Source organism: Oncorhynchus keta, chromosome 1, assembly GCF_023373465.1.
Source record: "Oncorhynchus keta strain PuntledgeMale-10-30-2019 chromosome 1, Oket_V2, whole genome shotgun sequence".
NCBI classification, from domain to species: Eukaryota; Metazoa; Chordata; class Actinopteri; order Salmoniformes; family Salmonidae; genus Oncorhynchus; species Oncorhynchus keta.
In genome coordinates, this window is record NC_068421.1 from 44,408,927 (window position 1) to 44,431,436 (window position 22,510).

Below are 22,510 nucleotides of genomic sequence, written 5' to 3' on the forward strand. Positions count from 1 at the left end.
TCGCCATAAACGTGCAGTACTCGCCATCTCTCCATAACCAAAGCACAGATGGCAGTTCTCTGGCCAACAGTAAAACAACGCTATTCTTCAGTGTCACTCACCAACTGTTGTGTTTTTTATATTTGTGTGTTTTTGTTTATTTTCTGTGTGTATTTAAAGCATGTATCAATCATTTTCTAGTAGTAACTTTGAATACTTTGAATGGAGAGGAACAAAACGAGCAGTCCTTGTGGAACACATGGACAACGGAAAAAGCATCAATGGACCTTCCCAGGGGATGGCTGGTTGTACAGTCTCAGAATGTGTAGCTAATGATAATCACCACTTCTCAAATGATATTATACACTTTTACAATCTGAATAGGATGTGAATACCCATCAAAGGAATGTTACATGTTGAGTTTTTTATATTTTTAATCGGTGTTTGGAAATGTTTTGTTGGTTCTAAGGCATTTTTTTCCCATACGATACAGTGCATGAGTTGGAGGCTAAAGGGAACGTGTGTTTTTGTTTGTGTATCCCACCACTTGTCTACATGTAGTGTTTTTTTTTTTTAGTGTGTGCTGCTCCAATGGCTGTTCGTGTCAGGTGCAGGAATTTGTAACACACACACAACCTCCAGCTGAGTTATCCAAAGATGTATTTTTATTTTTTAAATGTATTTTTTAAGTGAGTAAAGGGATTATTAGATTTAAAAAACAAAAAACATTTGAGGTTGGTTTTGTACTGAAAGGTATTTAATTTTTTATATGCAGTTTTGTGATATTCTAATAAACTATATAAAGAAAACAACATTTATTTGTTTTGGGGGTGATTTTTGTGAATGCCTCTCTTTAAATCTCCCATGTGAGATTTATGGGTCATGGGGGAACAAACTATTGAGTGCCTACACTACCAAACCACGTTAGAAGCGCTTTTGCAATTTGGTTAGTAAATTAGATTTAAATACGCTTGTTTGAACAACACAATCCTGCTTTCTCTCTGGATGAATGCGTTCTCTGTTGTGTACCCAATCAGGTGTGTCTGTTTTTGTAACCCCCATGCTCTCAGGTTACCTGAGTTCAACATTGCCAGGGCGGAGACAGGGTATGAATAAGGAGATATATATATATATATATATACACATTCATACAGACTTATTCACCCGACAGCAGCTAACATTCTCTACAGGCTCTCAAGCTATCGCTAAAACACTTCCCTTCAGAGAGTTGTGAAAGGCCACAGAGGTAGGCCAACTAACCTTTTGACCTCTCGTCGTGCGTGGGCTCCATCTCCGTGGCAATGGTCTTCTCGGCAGAACAAGTGGCGTGTGTGTGCGAGGTCCTTCTGCAGAGCGGGCGCATGGAGAGCTTGACTGGCTTCCTCCGCACTCTTCCCCCCTCTTCCTCCTCTTGCCTGGGGGGTCTGGAGAGCGTCCTGAAGGCACGGGCTGCCGTGGCCTTCCATCTGAGGCGCTTCTCGGACCTCTACGCCCTCCTGGAGGGCTTCCCCTTCTCCAATCGCAGCCACCCCCTGCTGCAGCAGCTCTGGCTGAGGGCACACTACCTGGAGGCCGAGTGCCAGAGAGGGCGTCCCCTTGGGGCTGTGGGGAAGTACCGCGTACGCCGTAAGTTTCCCCTGCCAAGAACCATCTGGGATGGAGAGGAGACCAGCTACTGCTTCAAGGTACAGTGAATTAAATCTGCTACGTTTGAGTCAATATAAATAATATTTAATATTTTACTGCTTCAGAACATTTTTGCAACAAAATGTCCCTAGGGACTTAGGGGGTCTTGGTCCATGTCCCGAGGGACATGTTGCCAAAATGTCACATAATATATGTTATAGATAGAGCTTAATTATGGACCAAGACATCTATAACATTTTGTTGCATCCGAGTTTAGACTAGACAAAAAAGATGAGGGGAGGAAGGCTCTTGTGGAGTCAAGATGGTGTATGTCAAGACAAAAGGACTTTTCTCCCTGGAACTCAAGTCTAAAGTGTCTTACTCGGTCTGCTTCAAATGTACTGACCGGTGCAGATGACGGAAAGGAAGTGAGTAGAGGCCTCTTAAGGCTACCATGAACTTTAAATCATTATCCTACTTGTTTCAATCTGAAGTGAATGTTCCTCTTTATAGGAGAAATCCCGGAGTGTGCTGCGCGAGTGGTATTACCATAAACCGTACCCCTCACCACGTGAGAAACGAGCGCTTGCAGCCGCCACCGGTCTCACCACCACCCAGGTGAGCAACTGGTTCAAGAACAGACGGCAACGGGACCGAGCAGCTCACGGTACTACCGGGTGAGTCTTCACCTTCTCTGCTCTCCCTCGAATACGTTTCACGAGAAAATGTTCATCCCTCCTTTAATTCCTCGTTTGTCTGGCAGTCAATCCTCTGTTTTTGCTTTATGACAGTATTACATTTCATTTTGCTGTGGACCACCACTGCCCTCTTTTGGCATGACCAGAGAACTGAAATGTGCTCTCTCTCCTCTCAGGGAACAGGAAGCTTGTGGACCACTTATTGGCTCCAACAGAAACCCAGGAGCAGCATACCCGTCCTCTGACAATGACCTTTCATCTCCAGGCACCCCCAGTCCCCCCTTCTCCTGCCCCCAACCCCCACCTCCTGAGCCATATGGGTGGGGGACAACTCTGAATCTCTCCACTACCTGAGCCATTATGTATAGTATGTTCACTTCAGAGGCAATACTATTCAGTTGTCTAGCCAGAAATGTGAGAGAACTATCTTTTTTTAGTAACACCCTGTATCCAAAATGGTTAAGTGTTTTAAATCTGAAAAAAAAATCAAATGCAATTTAATAGAAAAGTTGTCACCTAATCATTGACACAATGTTTAAAACGCAGCACTCTGGCAAGATGTGCTGAATGATACCGATGAAAATACCACTTCCGTAGCTAAAACCAAGACATGCCTGACACCTCTTGGGGAGAAGTAATGCATACGGAAGATATCCAGTGACAGTACAACCCAAGGCATTGACAACCATTTTAATGTCGCCCATTGTTACGTTTCTTCAAGTTTTCAGTCACTGCCATGCTCTGTGAATATAACCTTCGATGTCATCTGTGAGCTTACTGCACGAAACCAAGTCTCAAATATGACATTCACAGAAATCAATTGTTGGCAAAAAAAAATCACAACTGATGATCATGATTATATAGCATTAAAAAAAAAGGTTTCAGTCAGTGTGGTCTTTATCCTTAAGAACATCAATGAGAATATAATTCAGAGAAAGGCATCTTCCAGTTTTCTTTCCCATTGAATGTGTACCATCAAGTGTTTTCTGTCATCCAAGTTGCCAACATCTAGCAATGTAACTTGATGGTAGTTCTGCTCTCAGATCAACGTGTCTACGAGTCTGTTGGTTTCAGTGGATGGAACATCCATCTGCCCCTAGTCTTTTGCAATGTCAGGGCAAAACTGTCCCCAATCCCATCTGTGTATTTCCTACACTGGTTAAAAGGTTTCTAGGTCATCTATTGGTTCTGATTTATGGTTAGAAGCCCAGGTACTCAGCCAGAACCTTGGTGTATGTTCTCCTCAGTGTCATCCAGTGTGTAACAGAACAGGGGGAAAGGGGGTGGCAATGACGTGAAGCACATGAACACCTGAGTTGGTGTGAAAGAAAAAAATGCATGCAGGATTGAAAGTATTTCATAAGACAAAATTCCATCAGCTGAGGCGACGCAGTGTTAGTGTGTCTGTATGTATATGAGCACACCCTCTCACCTTAATGCAGGAAGGGGATGTAATTGATTGTCACCACAGCCGGCAGTAGGTTGGTGTGTGTGTGTGTGGAGCCAGGTGGGTGGGGTGTGTGTGCCACGCCCTCTGCCAGGTATCTCGGTCTGTAGAGAGTCTGGCTGTCCACTCCTCAAATTAATCCTCTCTGTCAAAAACCACTAGTTGGAGGGTTACAGCAGATGCCTGCAGAGAGAGAGGGAAGGGGGAGGTGGTCGTGTTTAATAGCAGAAGATGGGAAAGAGAGAGGGGTGAATTCTCTGCTCTGTGCCAACTGGTAACCAAGTCGAGGCCAAGGCAACATTTCATTACATCTCAATTCTCATTTCCCAGCAACAACGTCACTCCTGCAGTTGATTTGTCTTTTTGTGTGAGGCTGCAATGATGTCGCAGTTTGGCTGTGTGACTACCAAGATCTGTCTCCGGGGGAGGGGAGGGGGGCACTGCTAAACAGAGGATTCTGCGGCTAAAAACAGGGCTGCTCTCTGCAAGGCTACAGTCAGCACCTTATACTCTACACTGCAGAGAGAGAGAGGGGACAGAGAGCAGGGAGAGAAACCCAGCTACTCAGCATCTCTGTTCTTTCCATTGCAGTCTTTATTCTGTGTTTCTGAGTAAACTGCCTGAAATCAGACACTGATGTAAGGTTATGACCACAATGTTAGGGCTCGTTGTGTAACTGAATTTTGTTTGCTGCCAACTTGGGATGGGTGTGCTTTGAACATTTGACCGTTTCTCATAATCTCCTTTACTGACTAAACTGATAAATAGATATCAAATGCGGTCCCTGGAAATAAATTGATAGACATAATAGAACACCCGCTGATTGAGAGCAGGGACACGGGGGTCCAGGGGCAGGACTTTGGAGTCATAGTGGCAGGTCAGTAGCAGCATGCGAGAGGCCCCGGGGTCAAGGGTCGCGATGATGTTAGAGAAGGTGACCTGTCCCCGAGGCGTTGGCGACAGGAAAGAGTCGAGTTCTACTGTCCAGCTTTATTGGGAGTTGAACATTTATTGATATCATGACTGTCGATGGTTAGCCTACTCTTCCTTATCTAAAATATTTTGCTCTCAAATATATTTAAATATATTTATGCAGTAACTGCCATGGTTTGTAATTTCTGTAGCCTCTCACTCAACTGAAAACATCTAATCCACTGATAACACAACTTGCTTTTTTGGATCCAAGTTTTCGTTGAGGCAAGGGTTTATTTTAAAGGCGCTGTCCCTGCCTGACAGACCTTACAATGCCGATACGTTAAATACCTATCAGCTAACTACTGACCAAAAATATAAACGCAACATCTAAAGTGCTGACCCCATGTTTCATATGCTGAAATAAAATATCCCAGACATTTTCCATAACCACAAAAAAGATTATTTCTCTCAAATGTTCAGATTTGTTTACGTCACTGTTAGTAAGCATTTCTCCTTCGCAAACATAATCCATCAGCCTGACAGGTGTGGCATATCAAGAAGCTGATTAAAACAGCTAGATCAATACACAGGTGCACCTTGTGCTGATGTTATGGTATGGGCAGGCATTAGCTATGGACAATGGACACAACTGCATTTTATTGATGGCAATTTGAATGCAGAGATACCGTGACGAGATCCTAAGGCCCATTGTCTTGCCATTCATCTCCCACCATTTCATAATGCACAGCCCCATGCTGCAAGGATCTGTAGACAATTCCTGGAAGCTTACAATGTCCCCGTTCTTCCATGGCCTGCATACTCAGACATGTATCCCATTGAGCATGTTTGGGATGCTCTGGATTGACTTATGACAGCGTGTTACTATTCCCGGCCACATCCAGCAACCGAAGAGAAGTGGGACAACATTACACAGGCCACAATAAACAGCCTGATCAACTCTCTGTAAAGGAGATGTGTTGAGGCAAGTGGTGGTCACACCAGAAACTAACTGTTTATCTGATCCACGCCCCCTACCTTAAGGTATCTGTGACCAACAGATGCATTTGTGTATTCTCAGTCATGTGAAATCCATAGATTAGGGCCTAATTGAATCTATTTCAATTGACTGATTTCCTTATACGAACTGTAACTCAGTAAAAATCGTTGAAGTTGTTGCATTCAGTGTACACGTTATAGCAATCTGTCAGCCAATGACGTAGCACGCACCACATTGTTGTCCCTTCTATCCACTCGCATTCCTGTTCCATTTAGTTCCATTCAGTGTTTCATTTGAGGATTCAGTCGATACATTGTGTGCCCCAGGTCACATGCCAGCAACTCTAGCAGACCCACAACCTGTTAATGGTGATTAAATAAGTTAAATATTTTATTATTATATTATTATATATTATAAATACCAATTGCCAGGAAAGATAAAAATGATTCCATCATTATGAAAGATTTTTTTTTTATATATGTTCTTATAAAACAATGAAAACAATTTACACTTTTAAATGTACAGTCATTGATACAACATCCCCCAGAAAAACAACGTTCAACCGTAAGTTTTCGTCGATGCATAAAGAACCCCCATTGCCTCATGCAGAACGCACCTAACTCAGAAAAAAACAATTTAAATCATAAAAACAATACAGCATCATAGAAATCAGCCTTGAACAAAGATTTAAAAGTCAAACGGCAATACATAGAAATAAAAAAAACACGGTGCCCTCTTCATTTCACTATTTTGTCTTTTTCAGGTTGCAAAAGTGGCCAAAAATAAATTATACAAATATTCAAACATAACAACATTTCGGTATTTACCATTTCTGATTTGTGCACGTGCAACATCGATGCACCGAGCTATGTTCAACATGTATAACTGCAGTTCGCTTCAAATCAAATATATCAAAACTAAACCCTCAAAACACCCGTACCCCTCCACACACACACAAATAAACAGAATAAAGATTAAGACATTGAAGATAACAACATCACAGCACGTTTGCTGAGCTTCAGTGATAACATGAGTGGGTTGTTTCAGTTGCTCTTGGTTTCGCCCAAGACGAGATGATTTAACTGGCTGGAGGAGGATGGGCAGCTCACAGGACACAGGGAGGCAGACTACAACAGCGTCTGTGGATGGGGCAGTGATGAGCAAATACCAGAGATGGTGAGATGAAGAGAAACGGAGACAGAGATGTCTGTATACATGTTGCTCTTATCTACACAAACAAAACAATACATAGTACAGTTCTTAAAGGGGGTGTCTGAAAGGTCCTGAGAGTAGTGAGGGTAAGAAAGGATTCCAGTTGAGGCAGGGCAGAAGGTTCCTGAAAAAGGAGGGCCTGTGATGAAAGGGTACTTAACTGTGCTCGGGGCTTACGTTTACTGGAACGAAAATAGTCATATGCTCCTTCAGCAGACCCTTTTATCATTTTTGGGAATGGATGAGAATTGGAACCCCCAACGTTGGTTTTGCCAGCTCCACGCTCCCCTCCAATTATCCCACATTCATAACAAACAACGGACACAAAGACACAAAGCTGTAAGAAAAATGCTTTCTGCAAAGAATATAACCAAGCTAGTGAGAATATAGTGTATTTGTGTTGATTTATTTGACTGTATTCCTGTCAGATGGACATTTTTACAAAATGGCCACAAGTTTCACACAGACCCACCACCCCAAGCTAAGTTACTTCTGTTTTACGTCATTTAGGTCTCACAGTTGTGTATAAATGGTTGAGTTTGATTCTACAGACACTAGGACTGTCTGTTAGCTAAATTAATGTATAATACCCCTTCATTCTAGCACACACACGCGCACACACACACACACACACACACACACACACACACACACGGCTACAGTGTTTAAAGATAATTTCTATGAGTCTTTTCTAAATGCACACAGGTGTGTACCCGCAGCTGGTACCCAAAACAAAAACCACGAAATATGCCAATTCTACAAATTGTAAAACATACTGCTTGGATATTTGTAAATACCTTTCAAATGGATTGTTAACCAAAAATGGACATTGAGATACTATCGTTGAGTTTATGACACTATATTCTGTTTCATAAACTGAACGAGAAGGCTCGTCTCATATCACTGGCGTACCTTGTCATATTATAGCTTGCTCGTAACTGAAATGCCCTGTGTCAGCCTATCACACACTCAACGAAGGGTAAAGAACAACATCGCCAGAGCTCTCCATTTTGTGCGATTAATGCATTGTGGGAGTATTTGCTGTACCCTACACACCTTCACGAGTTACACACCTCATTAAGTCAGTTATATCAGTACAATAGATATGTGTTCAACCTATATGTTGAATCACACAGGCAAAAGTACAGTACCATTTCTTTTATAACACACGTCTCCCAGAGCATTCTGGGAGTTGGAGTCCCCTTTTTTTTTTTTTGGCTGATTCGCTTCAGGAACAGTATTAGGCCTCGCCGTGCGATCTTTGTGTTCTACAGTTCAATAAAAGCTCTCCTCTTTATTGGCTCTGCTCTGACGCAGGAGTGTATAAGACCTCAGTTACAAAAAATAAAAACCTACAAGCAGGGACAGAAGGATTTCCTCTGGGTGCACAGCCTGAGGGAGTCGGCTTGTGCGGTGTGCGGGAGTTTAAAAAAAATAGGCGTGTCTACTTGCAGGCTCTTTCTGTCTAGGCAATTCGGTTTCAGATGAGCCAACGGGGATCCATTGGTTCTCTGTAGCTCATGTGTCCGTCCAGCCCAGAGCGAGGCAGGGATTCTGGGGGTAGGAGGTGCACCAGAGAGGGTGGCGGCGTAACGGCAGGTCCCTCTCCCCAAAAGCAGGTCAGAGTGGTGGAGGGGTAAGTGCTCCTCTTCTCCCCTACCACCCCACCCCCCGGAGGGAGATAGTGTGGTTGGAATGTGACAGAAGCAGCAGGTGGAGGATAGAACGTAAGAATGTGGGTGGGGGGGGTGGGGGTTCTTTCCCCCTCTTATGCTTAAAAGTTACACATTTTCTTGTACATAATGTTACACCTTAACTTACTTGCATTCTTCCACATACCTAACCAGACTCACTGACAAATCTATTCCCCACTCATGAAACTCACTGTGCCCCCCCCCCCCCGGCTTAGGTCACACGTCCTCTTTGCGAATGCTTTTGCACGCCCTCTCCGAGGTCACTTCCTGTGTCCTGTGTGAGCTCACTTCCTCTGCGGGGTGTCGGTGAAGAGCATGCTGAACTTGCGAAGCTGCTCGCTGGCCGAGTGGCTCTCTTCCTGCAGCCGCTGGTTATTCTGCCGCAGGTTAGCCATCTCAGCCAACAGGTGCACTTTGTCCTTCTTCTCCTGAGGGACAGAGAGGGAGGGGAAGGTGGGGGGGAGAGAGAGAGAAAGGGACGGAAGAGTTTATTTATTATCATTTTCAGTTCTTACCTGCGTCAGAGGTACAGCCATATAAATTAGCATTGAGACTAAATGGTGTAAACAGTACCTTCTCCAGGTCAGTGTTGAGCTGCTTCAGCATCACCTCGAGGCTGTACAGCCGCCCCGAGAGGGCGTTGGGTACCTCATCCCTGAAAACACACAAAGACATTTAACTCAACACTGTCACCTGGGTTTAGGTAGCAGGTAGGGCAGACAGGTTTAACAAGGTGTGTGTTCAACAGAACAACAGAGTTCATCAGGACCGTACGACGCAGTAGGTTAGTTCGGGAAACAAGAGGTCGTTTCAGTGATAGGTTGTAGTTATGCCCTGGGACAGCACAAGCTGACCGGCCGGACTGCTGTAACTCAAACACTCCACTGTTTGTTCACGACAGAAGGTGTTCGGAGATCCCTTGGTAACCGGTTTGATCCATGTGTAACTAACTACCACAGCTAACTACGGGATGGTGGTTCCCTACATGTGACAGGTGAGGTTGACCTGACCAAAGGGAAATGGGGAAATCCGAGTAGGCCGTGCTTTTATACACTCACATTTCGGGTTTAGGATTTGGAGTCTCAGGGTCAAACAGACGAAACGTTCCTAATCGGCTGTGACTGCCGTGAACTTAAGATTGTGCGTCCGTGGCAGTGTCTATGGATCGTGATTGTTTGAGCTTGTGCGTGAATCTTGGGTGTGCGAGTTGGTGTCGTGTGTGTGGAATATTTGTGAATTCATGCGAAGTGTGTGTGTGTGTCTCAGAGACTTACCCGCCGAAGGTGGGGGTAGTGCGTGGAGTCTGAGGTGTTTGGAATTGGATTGGACTCTTGATCGGCCGCATGTCTGGAACCCCAACTTGAGGCTCACTGAGCGAGAAGAGCGACACTGCCCTTTGCACTGTAAAAAACACACAGAGACACACTGTTACAATGCTGCATTTCCCCATTCACAATCAGCTACCAATCTACAAATGCTGATTTTTTTTCTCTATCTTCACAAGGTCTCCAGGGACATTTCACACAATCAAGCCCAGCCAGGAGCAGCTTAGCTGGGCTAGGGCAGTAATTGAGGCCCAGGATCATGTGTCAATAGGGGCCATGTGTGTTTGTGCCTGCTGGAGCTGCTGTGAGAAGCTTTGTGGTGGCAGGAGACCAGAAGGAGCCAGGTGTCAGGAACTGAGGTGAGTCTCCCTCTCTCCCCCTCCCTCTCTGCATGTATACACAAACAAAATGTCTCTCGCAAATATCTGAACACACACAGAATACTCACACTCACCCTCGTAGGCCTTGGCAGCATTGACCAGACTGGCCCACTCCAGGCCACAGGCAGTGTCAGGCAGGGGCATGAGCCCCGGGTCGAGCCTCCTCAGGGGGGGAACCTTATCCCTCACCTCTGTCAGAGACAGCTCCGACGCAGACAGAGGGACTGGCCAGGCAGGAGGGGGGGGGGCAAGTTAAGTGGTCTTAGCATTCATGATGATGTCACGTGATAAACTTTGCTTCTTGATAAACGATCATTATGTACGGATACAATGAAGTGAGAAGGTAATGACATCAAGCTGTGGCCCCACTCACCCTTCTTGTTGGGCATGTGGTTGGCAGAGTGTGCATGGCGCCGGGTGGGTAGGGTGCAGGTGAACAGCAGGTCGCTGGGAGTGCCCTGGTCAAACAGGGGGGCAGAGTTGGCATAGCTGGCATCCCTGCGCCCGCTGCACAGAGACTCGTCGGAGAACGTGCGCTGAAGAGTGTGTCGAGGAGACTGAAAAGAGAGGGGAGGGAGGTTAGTAGTATGTTTGTGGGTGAGCATGTTTGGGGTGTGTATGTGTAAAATAGTGTGTTGTGTGTGGGTGTATATGTGTATGGACAGTACCGGTCAAAAGTTTGGACACACCTATTCATTCAAGGGTTTTTCTTTATTTTACTATTTTCTAAATTTATTCTACACACTGAAACACATCAAAACTATTAAATAACACATATGGAATCATGTAGTAACCAAAAAAGTGTTAAACACATCAAAATATGTCATATTTGAGGTTCTTCAAAGTAGCCACCCTTTGCCTTGACAGCTTTGCACACTCTTGGCATTCTCTCAACCAGCTTCACCTGGAATGCATTTCAATTAACAGGTGTGCCTTGTTAAAAGTTAATTTGTGGAATTTCTTTCCTTCTTAATGTGTTTGAGCCAATCAGACAATGTATGGTTGGTATACAGAATATAGCCCTATTTGGTAAAATACCAAGTCCATATTATGGCAAGAACAGCTCAAATAAGCAAAAACAAACGACAGTCCATCATTACTTTAAAACATAAAGAAGGTCAGTCAATCCGGAAAATTTCAAGAACTTCAGAAGTTTCTTCAAGTGCAGTCGCAAAAACCATCAAGCGCTATGATGAAAGTTGCTCTCATGAGGACCGCCACAGGAATGGAAGGCCCAGAGCTACCTCTGCTGCAGGGGATAAGTTCATTAGAGTTATCAGCCTCAGAAATTGCAGCCCAAATAAATGCTTCACAGAGTTCAAGTAACAGACACATCTCAACATCAACTGTTCAGAGGAGAATGCGTGAATCAGGCCTTCATGGTCAAATTGCTGCAAAAGAAACCACTACTTAAGGACACCAACAAGAAGAAGATACTTGCTTGGGACAAGAGACACGAGCAATGGACATTAGACCGGTGGAAATCCGTCCTTTGGTCTGATGAGTCCAAATTTGAGATTTTTGGTTCCAACAGCCATGTCTTTGTAAGACGCAAAGTAGGTGAACGGATGATCTCCGCATGTGTGGTTCCCACCGTGAAGCATGGAGGAGGAGGTGTGATGGTGCTTTGCTGGTGACTGTCAGTGATTTATTTAGAATACAAGGCACACTTAACCATCCTGGCTACCACAGCATTCTGCAGCGATATACCATCCCATCTGGTTTGCGCTTACTGTGACTATCATTTGTTTTTCAACAGGACAATGACCCAACATACCTCCAGGCTGTGTAAGGGCTATTTGACCAAGAAGGAGAGTGATGGAGTGCTGCATCAGATTACCTGGTCACCACAAACACTCGACATCAACCCAATTGAGATGGTTTGGGATGAGTTGGACCACAGAGTGAAGGAAAAGCAGCCAACAAGTGCTCAGCATACGTGGGAACTCCATTAAGACTGTTGGAAAAGCATTCCTCATTAAGCTGGTTGAGAGAATGCCAAGAGTGTGCAAATCTGTCATCAAGGAAAAGGGTAGCTACTTTGAAGAATATAAAATATAAAATGTTGGTTACTACATGATTCCATATGTGTTATTTCATAGTTTTGATGTCTTCACTATTATACAACAATGTAGAAAATAGTAAAAATAAAGAAAAACCCTTGAATAAGTAGGTGTGTCCAAACTTTTGACTGGTTCTGTATGTACTGGGTTTGTGTGTACTGTGTGTGTCCCTCACCGTGTCTCTTTGTGGCATCTCTCCAGGGTTGTCCATGATGATGAGTTTCTTCAGGTCGTCCTCGACGGTGCTCTTGTGGGATCTCCGTGGAGACCGCAGGTCCCTTAGCGATGCTCGAAGACGGGGCTGTCCGAACACGTTCTTAGAATTCACGTCCACGTGTCTGAACACACACACACAGCAGGAATATAATGTAGGTTAAATACAGTGACACAACTTGTCCCATTGAGCATGGCTTAACATAGTGGCGTGATGCTTGGCTTTTGTGTTGGTAGTGCCACGGTAGACCAGTGCCTCTCAATGCACGCACGCACGCACGCACGTTTGGGGTCACTTGGAAATGTCCTTGTTTTTTTAAATAAAGTACATTTTTTGTCCATTAAAATAACATCAAATTGATCAGTACAGTGGAGACATTGTTAATGTTGTAAATGACCATTGTAGCAGGAAACGGCTGATTTTTTATGGAATAGGCGTACAGAGGCCCATTATTATTAAAATCCAAGTTTATCACTTTAAAATGCTCATTGATCATTAGAAAACCCTTTTGCAATTATGTTAGCACAGCTGAAAACTTTTGTTCTGATTAAAGAAGCAATAAAACTGGCCTTCTTTAGACACGCTTGAGTATCTGGAGCATCAGCAGAAAGTTCTTTGTTTCTGGCCATTTTGAGCCTTTAATCGAACCCACAAATTCTACTCTAAAGGGCAGTTTTATTGCTTCTTTAATCAGTACAACAGTTTTCAGCTGTGCTAACATAATTGCAAAAGGGTTTTCTAATGATCAATTCGCCTTTTAAAATGATAAACTTGGATTAGCTAACACAACGTGCCATTGGAACACAGGAGTGATGGTTGCTGATAATTGGCCTCCGTACGTCTATGTAGATATTCCTTTTTAAAATGTTTATCTGCCGTTTCCAGCTACAATAGTCATTTACAACATTAACAATGTCTACACTGTATTTCTAATCAATTTGATGTTATTTTAAATGGACAAAAGTGACCCTAAACTTTTGAATGGTACTCACTCACTCACTCACTCACTCACTCACTCACTCACTCACTCACTCACTCACTCACTCACTCACTCACTCACTCACTCACTCACTCACTCACTCACTCACTTCTTGCTGCTGTTACTGTCAGAGCTGTAGGTAGTGGGTGTGTTTGAACGGGAGGGGGCGTTGTCGTCTGGTTGCCAGGCGCCCAGTCTGCTCTTGCTGTATAAGGCCTTGGGGGCGGAGCTGGACAGAGGGGTGGAGCTGAGTAGAGCAGAGTTAGGCGTGACTGTGGCGGCTCGGACCGGCCGTGATTTCTCTGCTGCAGGGGTCTTGTAACCCTGGGGTGTATAGCAGGCCCTGTGACGACACACAGACGCACGGCATTAATGTACAGAGAAACACATGCTCGAATCCATAAACCGATCTATCTAGCCGTCTACATGCATAACAAAGTCAATATAAATGATGCACAGGTTTAGAGATATGCTTGAGTTGATGGATCCATTCAGGGTGGGATACATAACTGACACAACAAACCACACGTCATGCAGAACAGCTGCAGGTGGAATTCACCTCTCAAATCCCCTTTTTCTCCTGACCCATTTCCACCAAAAGCCACTTTAACCATCATACCAACATCTGTGAATATCCCTGACCAGCTATCATGGCTTTCTCTGGACATACATCCAGCAAACCATCCACCCAATCACTCAAGCAACCACTCATCTACAAATTGTCCATCCAACCCACCGTCACTCAACACCTCCACCCATCCATCTGAAACACTCACACGTCTCTATCCCCATTTCCTAAGCTCCTGTACCACAGTTTAGACTACATACCTGTACGTTATTTGTGGTGTCCCACTGTGTGATGGGTGCCTCTGTGTGTCAGAGTGCCAGTGTGCTGTCCTGTTCCCCTGAAGTGACTGGATATAAACTGGGGGACTGGAGTGATGGAACTGGGGGTCGAAACCCCCAATCCGTTAATCCCCCTCTAAGAGTAGCTGAACTCTAAAATATGTTGGTCTATGTGTATGTAGGGCAAGGGTGGCACATCTGCCATACATGACCCCCATAAGGATTACACACTGATGTGTTTCGGTACGTTCAGTATGAGGGGTGGGATGCCTGTGTGGACAAAACATACCGTGCTTTGTCCTACTCACTTCCACTCTCTTACCACTACTTAAAGCTAAACAGCGTTGGAGTGTATAAGCAGTGTGTCTCTCTTGTACCTGGGTTTAAATGAGTCTGGCTTCTCCACGTTGGATCCTGGAGGAGGGAAGGTACGCGTGCGGTATCCTTTGTTCTGATTGGCAGGCAATACAGGTGACGACTCTAGTCTCCGCCCCTCGACTCCGTTGCCCCTCACCCCAGAGACGTCCTGCAGCCCGCTATTATAGGTTGCTGAACAGTGCAGGGGCTTCTGTGATTGGCTGGACTGGTTTCCGTGGCGACCGCCGGGCTTGGTGTTGTAGAGGGTGGGGGCATCGATGCCGCTGTCACTGGAGCCGCCCTTACTGAGGGGGTCGGGGTCAGGTTCAGCCAGGTCGCCTAGGCAACCCCCGGATACCCCCGGGCCTCCTCTCTCCCCCCCGGCCCCGTCGAACCAGCGCTCGTCACTGTGGCTGCTGGACGCGTTACTGGAGAGAGTGTTACTGCTGGAGTGGCTGGAGTACTGGGTCTCACCCTACAGAGAGGGGGATGAGGTGAGAGAGAAAGAGACGGTAGATACACAGAAAAGCAACAACTGGCATAAAATCTCTCTCTCTCCCAAAAAAAAGAAAAGAGTACAGTTATATCTGACCTTTGAGTGTCTGTTGGGGGAGTCTTTCCCTGGGACGTCCTGTCGGGTGGGTCTCCTCTGCCCTCCTCCTCCTGGCCCCCGAGACGATGACGCTGGGACATGCCATAGGGGCTCTGGGCAGAGAACACACACACCATTACGCATCAAAGGTTTAATGTAGTGACAGGTGTGGCATGTAGGCCAGCGTTATGTTTTACGTGTTCATTGTGTGTGTGTGTGTGTGTGTGTGTGTGTGTGTGTGTGTGTGGTCACTGTATTGGGGTAGTCCGTATTTAAGCCTCTTTTCTGATGTCTAACTCAGTTCGATTTGGACACTCTCCAATTGACTCTCTTTAATCCTGACTCTCTATTTCTGTGTGTGTGTATGGATATGTACAGTTGAAGTCGGAGGTTTACATATACATTTAAACTCAGTTGTTCACAATTCCTGACATTTAATCCTAGTAAAAATTCCCTGTTTTAGGTCAGTTAGGATCACCACTTTATTTTAAGAATGTGAAATGTCAGAATAACAGTGGAGAGAATTATTTATTTCAGCTTTTATTTCTTTCATCACATTCCCAGTGGGTCAGAAGTTTACATACACTCAATTAGTATTTGGTAGCCTTGCCTTGAAATTGTTTAACTTGGGTCAAACATTTCGGGTAACCTTCCACAAGCTTCCCACAATAAGTTGGGTGAATTTTGGCCCATTCCCCCTAACAGAGCTGGTGTAACTGAGTCAGGTTTGTAGGCCTCCTTGCTCGCACACACTTTTTCAGTTTTGCCCACAAATTTTCTATAGGATTGAGGTCAGGGCTTTGTGATGGCCACTCCCAATACCTTGACTTTGTTGTCCGTAAGTCATTTTGCCACAACTTTGGAAGTATGCTTGGGGTCATTGTCCATTTGGAAGACCCATTTGCGACCAAGCTTTAACTTCCTGACTGATGTGTTGAGATGTTGCTTCAATATATCCACATCATTTTCCTCCCTCATGATGCCGTCTATTTTGTGAAGTGCACGAGTCCCTCCTGCAGCAAAGCACCCTCACAACATGATGCTGCCAACCCCGTGCTTCACGGTTGGAATGGTGTTCTTAGGCTTGCAAGCCTCCTTTTTATGGCGGTTTTGGAGCAGTGGCTTCTTCCTTGCTGAGCGGCCTTTCAGGATATGTCGTAATAGGCCTGGTTTTACTGTGGATATAGATACTTTTGTACCTGTTTCCTCCAGCATCTTCACAAGGTCCTTTGCTGTTGTACTGGGATTGATTTGCACTTTTCGCACCAAAGTATATTAATCTCTAGGAGACCGAAGGCGTCTCCTTCCTGAGCGGTATGACGACTGCGTGGTCCCATGGTGTTTGTACTTGCGTACTATTGTTTGTACAGATGGACGTGGTACCTTCAGGCGTTTGGAAATTGCTCCCAAGGATGAACCAGACTTAATATAATAATAATATATGCCATTTAGCTGACGCTTTTATCCAAAGCGACTTACAGTCATGTGTGCATACATTCTACGCATGGGTGGTCCCGGGAATCGAACCCACTACCCTGGCGTTACAAGCGCCATGCTCTACCAACTGAGCCACAGAAGGACCAGAAGGACTTGTGGAGGTCTACAATTTTTTTTCTGTGGTCTTGACTGATTTCTTTTAGTTTTCCCATGATGTCAAGCAAAGAGGCACTGAGTTTGAAGGTAGGCCTCGAAATACACCCGAAATACAGCTCTCAGAAGCTTCTAAAGCCATGACATAATTTTCTGGAATTTTCCAAGCTGTTTAAAGGCACAGTCAACTTAGTGTGTCTAAACCTCTGACCCACTGGAATTCTGTCGATAAACAAATGTTGGAAAAATTACTTGTCATGCGCAAAGCAAGCTAGCCACTTAAAGTATATATATTTTTTTATAGATATATGTGTGTGTGCGTTCTGTATGTTTGTCTACATATTTGTGTTTGTGTACCTGTCTTGCAGCGCTCCATAGTGCTGTCCTGGCTGGTGAAGCCCGAGGAGGACTCTCCACTAGAGGTGATGTCCAGACTGAGATGAGGTTCGTAGGCCAGCAGGGGGCGCTGGGCTGAACCGTACCTATACAGATATAAGAGGAACAGGGAGGTTACACACACACACAAGGACTGGGAGTAATACCGTACTATATACCAGTTTTGATGCATGAACTGGTTTGGGTTTTTACTTTACCTTCTACAACGGTATGTGTTAAATGTGAAAAGTCAGTTTCTGTTTTTTTGGTTTACTCCATTTGCTACTTGAGCCTTCTCTCCCTATCCTCCTGCAAATAGTTTTTGTTACAAATGCTAACAAAGTACTAGCGAACAAAAGCTAAATGCAAGGACAGACAACCCAGGTCATGAAGTTGTAGAACTATCACAAAAGGCTACTCACACTTGATCCAGAAGGGGATGGATTGTCTGTGCTGCAACCAAGAAGCTTGATATTGCAAGCTAGCCCCTTCACTTTGTAGCTAGCAAATGAGCAAACCAAAAGTATAGCTGGAGCCCTGAACTGGAGAAAATGTATTTGGCACATCTTAAATAGTTAATTTATAGTTATAAGGTATTTATAGATGGCAAACATTAGTAGTGAATGTCGAGTGGAACTTGATCACCACTCTTGTGCTTCTCAACTGAAGATCGACATGTTTTCTACACGGTGCTCTTCGTAAACAAATATACCATGTGACTGGCTCAATATAAGTTATTAGGGGGAAAAAATGTGGGGGGAGGTATATATGGTATACCACACAAGCCTGGTTAAAAATATTGGGATATGATATTTTGGCCATACTGCCCAACCCTAACTCACACTCTGGTTATACAGACTCAGCCAGACAAAAAAAAAAGAAGGTACACAAACATGGGCTGACTCCATTTAGTCGACCGGTCCATTGTGTGGTCGTAAGGATGTTTATCCACGGAGATTTCTCTCGTCGAGCAGTCGTAAATCACAATGGTGCACAAAACACCGGGTCTGATCTGCACCTGTCTCAGTGGACTGATCCAATGGTGCACAAAACACCGGTCTGATCTGCGCCTGTCTCAGTGGACTGATCCAATGGTGCACAAAACACCGGTCTGATCTGCACCTGTCTCAGTGGACTGATCTAATGGTGCACAAAACCCCGGTCTGATCTGCGCCTGTCTCAGTGGACTGATCCAATGGTGCACAAAACCCCAGTCTGATCTGCACCTGTCTCAGTGGACTGATCTAATGGTGCACAAAACCCCGGTCTGATCTGCGCCTGTCTCAGTGGACTGATCCAATGGTGCACAAAACCCCAGTCTGATCTGCACCTGTCTTAGTGGACTGATCCAATGGTGCACAAAACCCCAGTCTGATCTGCGCCTGTCTCAGTGGACTGATCCATTGGTGCACAAAACCCCGGTCTGATCTGCGCCTGTCTCAGTGGACTGATCCAATGGTGCACAAAACACCGGTCTGATCTGCGCCTGTCTCAGTGGACTGATCCATTGCGGGGGCAATAGGGATGGTACAGTCCATCACTCGAAGACAGTGGTCACCAACCTTTTCTGAGTCAAGATCACATTCCAAGTAAAAAAAAAACAAGCCAAAATCTACCGCCCAGATAAAGTTTTTTTAAAACCCTAGAGTGGTTAAAGCATCAGACAAGCTCAGTGCATATAGTTGAAATTATTCAAACACATAGGGTGTGTCTATATATGAAAAAAATACACGTTTTAAAGTTTTGACCAATCGGGCAGACGATTCTCGGACGACCAATATATCCCCACCCCCCCGGGGACAGCCCTAACACACGCAGATATGTTTAAGAGCATTTCCCAGATTCTGTATTTGCTATGTTCCCTGATGGCGCTCATTTCAAACATGTTTCTCTGGTTGGGCAGGATGTAATAATCACCAAACACACAGGTAAAACTACACAATGGAGTCTTAATCCAAGAGTGTGTTCGTACAGGCCTCACTGACAGAAGATCGACAGTCAAATCAGTCAAAGGTCTGCAGCAAGTTAGCTACCACTCCTAGCAACAACCGCCAAAAGCCTGCCAAGTATCATGCAAAGGAAATGCCAGGGAACAGGAAGGAGTGACATCCTCCTCCAATACAAACAAATGGAGACCTCAATGATAGCTCAATGCACACAAACGGAGACAACCACAGAGCCAGTCAGAGACAACCCGAGAGATACACACACACAAAGACACTAACACACACACAGACTCTGTTGACTGACCTGTCAGGTGAGGGTTTGTAGCGTATGAAGGTCCCGCTGAGTACGGGGCCCCCCAGGGCCACCATGCCCCCCAGGCCAGAGGGGGAGGAGAAGCTGGCTGAGGGGTTCCTGTAGGGCAGCACTCTGTCGCCCCCCGCTGGCGACAGGCAGTAGTGGTTCTCAGGGAAACTCACCGGCCTGCAGAGGGGACAGCGGAGTTTAAAGTCAGTATATTAATAAAGCGCCATAGAGTATGAGTGCTGATCTATGATCAGTTTTAACTTTTAGATCATTATTTATATGGTTATATGGATAGAGAGGACCTGATCCTGATCCACCAAAAGTATGTGGACACCTGCTCTTAGAAAATCACATTCCCAAATCATGAAGTTGGTCCCCCTTTTGCCGCTATAACAGCCTCCACTCTTCTGGGAAAGTTTTCCACTAAATGTTGGAACATTTCTGCAGGGACTTGCTTCCATTCAGCCACAAGAGCATTAGTGAGGTCAGGCACGGATGTTGGGCGATTAGGTCTGACTCGCAGTCGGCGTTCCAATTCATCCCAAAGGTGTTCGATGGGTTTGAGGTCAGGGCTCTGTGCATGCCAGTCAAGTTCTTCCACACCAATCTCGTCAAACCATTTCTGTATAGACCTAGCTCTGTGCACGGGGGAATTGACATGCTGAAACAGGAAAGGGCATTCCCCAAACTGTTGCCGCAAAGTTCGAAGCACATAATCGTCTCGAATGTCATTGTATACTGTAGCGTTAAGATTTCCCTTCACTGGAACCAAGAGGCCTAGCCTGAACCATGAAAAACAGCCACAGACCATTATAACTTCTCCACCAAACTTTAGAGTTGGCACTATGCATTGGGGCAGTTAAGTGTTCTGATGGCGTTTACCAAACCCAGATTTGTCCATCGAACTGCCACATGGTGAAGTGTGATTCATCACTCCAGAGAACGCAATTCCACTGAGTCCAATGGCGGCGAGCTTTACACCACTCCAGCTGACGCTGCGCATGGTGATCTTAGGCTTGTGTGCAGCTGCTCGGCCATGGAAACCCATTTCATGAAGCTCCTAACAAGGAAACGGTTATTGTGATGACGCTGCTTCCAGAGGAATTTTGGAACTTGGTACGAGTGTTGCAACCGAGGACAGACGATTTTTATGCTCTTCAGCACTCGGCGGTCCTGTTCTGTGAGCCTGTGTGGCCTACCGCTTTTGCGTTGTTGCTGCTAGACGTTTCCACTTCACAATAACAGCACTTACAGTTGACCGGGGAAGCTCTAGCAGAGCAGAAATGTGACCAACTGACTTGTTGGAAAGGTGGACTCCTATTCCGGTGCCACGTTGAAAGTCACTGAGCTCTTCAGTTAGGCCCTTCTACTGACAATATTTGTCTATGGAGATTGCATGGCTGTGTGCCATGTTGCCGAATCCACTAATTTGAAGGGGCGTCCACATAGTGTTATAAATATAGTGTATCTAAATGTAGAATTGAGAAATATTTGATCAAAGCTGCCTTAATTACTCCTGCCTCCTTAATTACTCCCTAAAGTTTCATCTAAGTGCTACAAAGCTAAATTCGGTGTCATACGAAGCTTTACTATGTCCACTGTAAAGGGTACTAAATTGATTTCAATAAACACATTTACATTAATGAATGAAAGTAGAAGACATTTTTCAGTATATTGTTGAGCATAATATACTCTAAGGCAGGGCTCTAAATGTAGAAAAAAAGTAATGTATTGGTAGCACTGGTGCTCCCAACTTCAAAAAGTTAGGAGCACTAAATGAAATTTAGTAGCACTAGAAAATAAGATTTTTTAAAAACTGATTGAGAAACAGCCTATATTGGGCCTAGGTAGTGACCTAGAAATGAACATGTAACACTGTAAATACAATAATGTATTATTAAAGATAAAATGTTGATACGAATACTTGTCATGAAAATTACAAAGTCATTTGTGTGGAATATTAGGTTTCTATACCGAACAAAGCGTTGGTGTAAAGCGTTGGTCCCATGTTTCATGAGCTGAAATAAAACACCCCAGACATTTTCCATACGCACGAAAAGCTTATTTCTCAACCCCACAAAAAAATAGCACAAATTTGTTAATCCATCTACCTGACAGGTGTGGCATAACAAGAAGCCGATTAAACAGCAAGCTCATTACACAGGTGCACCTTGTGCTAGGGACCCCCCCAAAAAGGCCACGAAAATATGTAGCTTTGTCACACAATGCCACAGATTTCTCAAGTTTTGAGGCAGCGTGCAATTGGCATGCTGACTGCTGGAATGTCCACCAGAGCTGTTTCCAGATAATTTAATGTTAATTTCTCTACCATAAACTGCCTCTAAATGTCATTTTAGAGATTCTGGCAGTACGTCCAACCGACACAATCGCAGACCACGTGTAACCATGCCAGCCCAGGACCTCCACATCTGGCTTCTTCACCTGCGGGATCGTCTGAGACCAGCCAGACAGCTGATGAAACTTGGGGTTTGCACAACCGAAGAATTTCTGCACAAACCTGACTGGCGTTCGGCGTCCTAACTGACTTCAGTGGTCAAATTCTCACCTTCGGCATGCTAGAGAAGTGTGCTCTTCATGGATGAATCTCGGTGTCAACTGTACCAGGCAGAAGGCAGACAGCGTGCATGGAGTCGATTGTAGATATGATTGTGGACTACAGGAAAAATAGGGCCAAGCACGTCCCCATTGTCATCGATGGGGCTGCAGTGGAGCAGGTTGAGAGCTTCAAGTTCCTTGGTGTCCACATCACCAACAAACTAACATGGTCCAAACACACCAAGAAAGTCGTGAAGAAGGCACGACAAAGCCTATTCCCCCTCAGGAGACTGAAAAGATTTGGCATGGGTCCTCAGATCCTCAAAAGGTTCTACAGCTGCACCAATCGAGTTGCATCACTGCCTGGTATGGCAACTGCTCGGCCTCCGACCGCAAGGCACTACAGAGGGTACTT

The 22,510-nt window shown here is 45.0% G+C and overlaps 2 protein-coding genes across 4 annotated transcripts in view; one reads left to right on the forward strand and one right to left on the reverse strand.

Moving 5' to 3' along the window:
- The first annotated feature begins 1,111 nt into the window (after nucleotides 1-1,111).
- six9 (SIX homeobox 9) lies at nucleotides 1,112-5,342 on the forward strand. Its single transcript, XM_035773490.2, has 3 exons — nucleotides 1,112-1,664; nucleotides 2,119-2,282; nucleotides 2,480-5,342. The coding sequence occupies exons 1-3, from the start codon at nucleotides 1,281-1,283 to the stop codon at nucleotides 2,655-2,657; spliced, it is 726 nt and encodes a 241-aa protein (XP_035629383.1). The 5' UTR covers nucleotides 1,112-1,280; the 3' UTR covers nucleotides 2,658-5,342.
- Nucleotides 5,343-8,608: 3,266 nt separating this feature from the next.
- sipa1l3 (signal-induced proliferation-associated 1 like 3) overlaps nucleotides 8,609-22,510 on the reverse strand; it is a 91,895-nt gene continuing 77,993 nt past the window's right edge. For 2 of the 3 annotated variants that reach the window (XM_052525779.1, XM_052525783.1), the window contains exons 13-23: nucleotides 19,540-19,716; nucleotides 17,272-17,396; nucleotides 15,325-15,437; nucleotides 14,753-15,207; nucleotides 13,639-13,872; nucleotides 12,512-12,674; nucleotides 10,647-10,830; nucleotides 10,342-10,497; nucleotides 9,843-9,969; nucleotides 9,142-9,223; nucleotides 8,609-8,996 (exon numbers count right to left, since the gene is read on the reverse strand). In XM_052525779.1, coding sequence (XP_052381739.1) covers nucleotides 8,853-8,996; nucleotides 9,142-9,223; nucleotides 9,843-9,969; nucleotides 10,342-10,497; nucleotides 10,647-10,830; nucleotides 12,512-12,674; nucleotides 13,639-13,872; nucleotides 14,753-15,207; nucleotides 15,325-15,437; nucleotides 17,272-17,396; nucleotides 19,540-19,716 — 1,960 coding nt within the window. In that variant the 3' untranslated portion in view covers nucleotides 8,609-8,852. The remainder of the gene's footprint in view (nucleotides 8,997-9,141; nucleotides 9,224-9,842; nucleotides 9,970-10,341; nucleotides 10,498-10,646; nucleotides 10,831-12,511; nucleotides 12,675-13,638; nucleotides 13,873-14,752; nucleotides 15,208-15,324; nucleotides 15,438-17,271; nucleotides 17,397-19,539; nucleotides 19,717-22,510) is intronic. The other variant, XM_052525784.1, reaches the window with a different exon arrangement.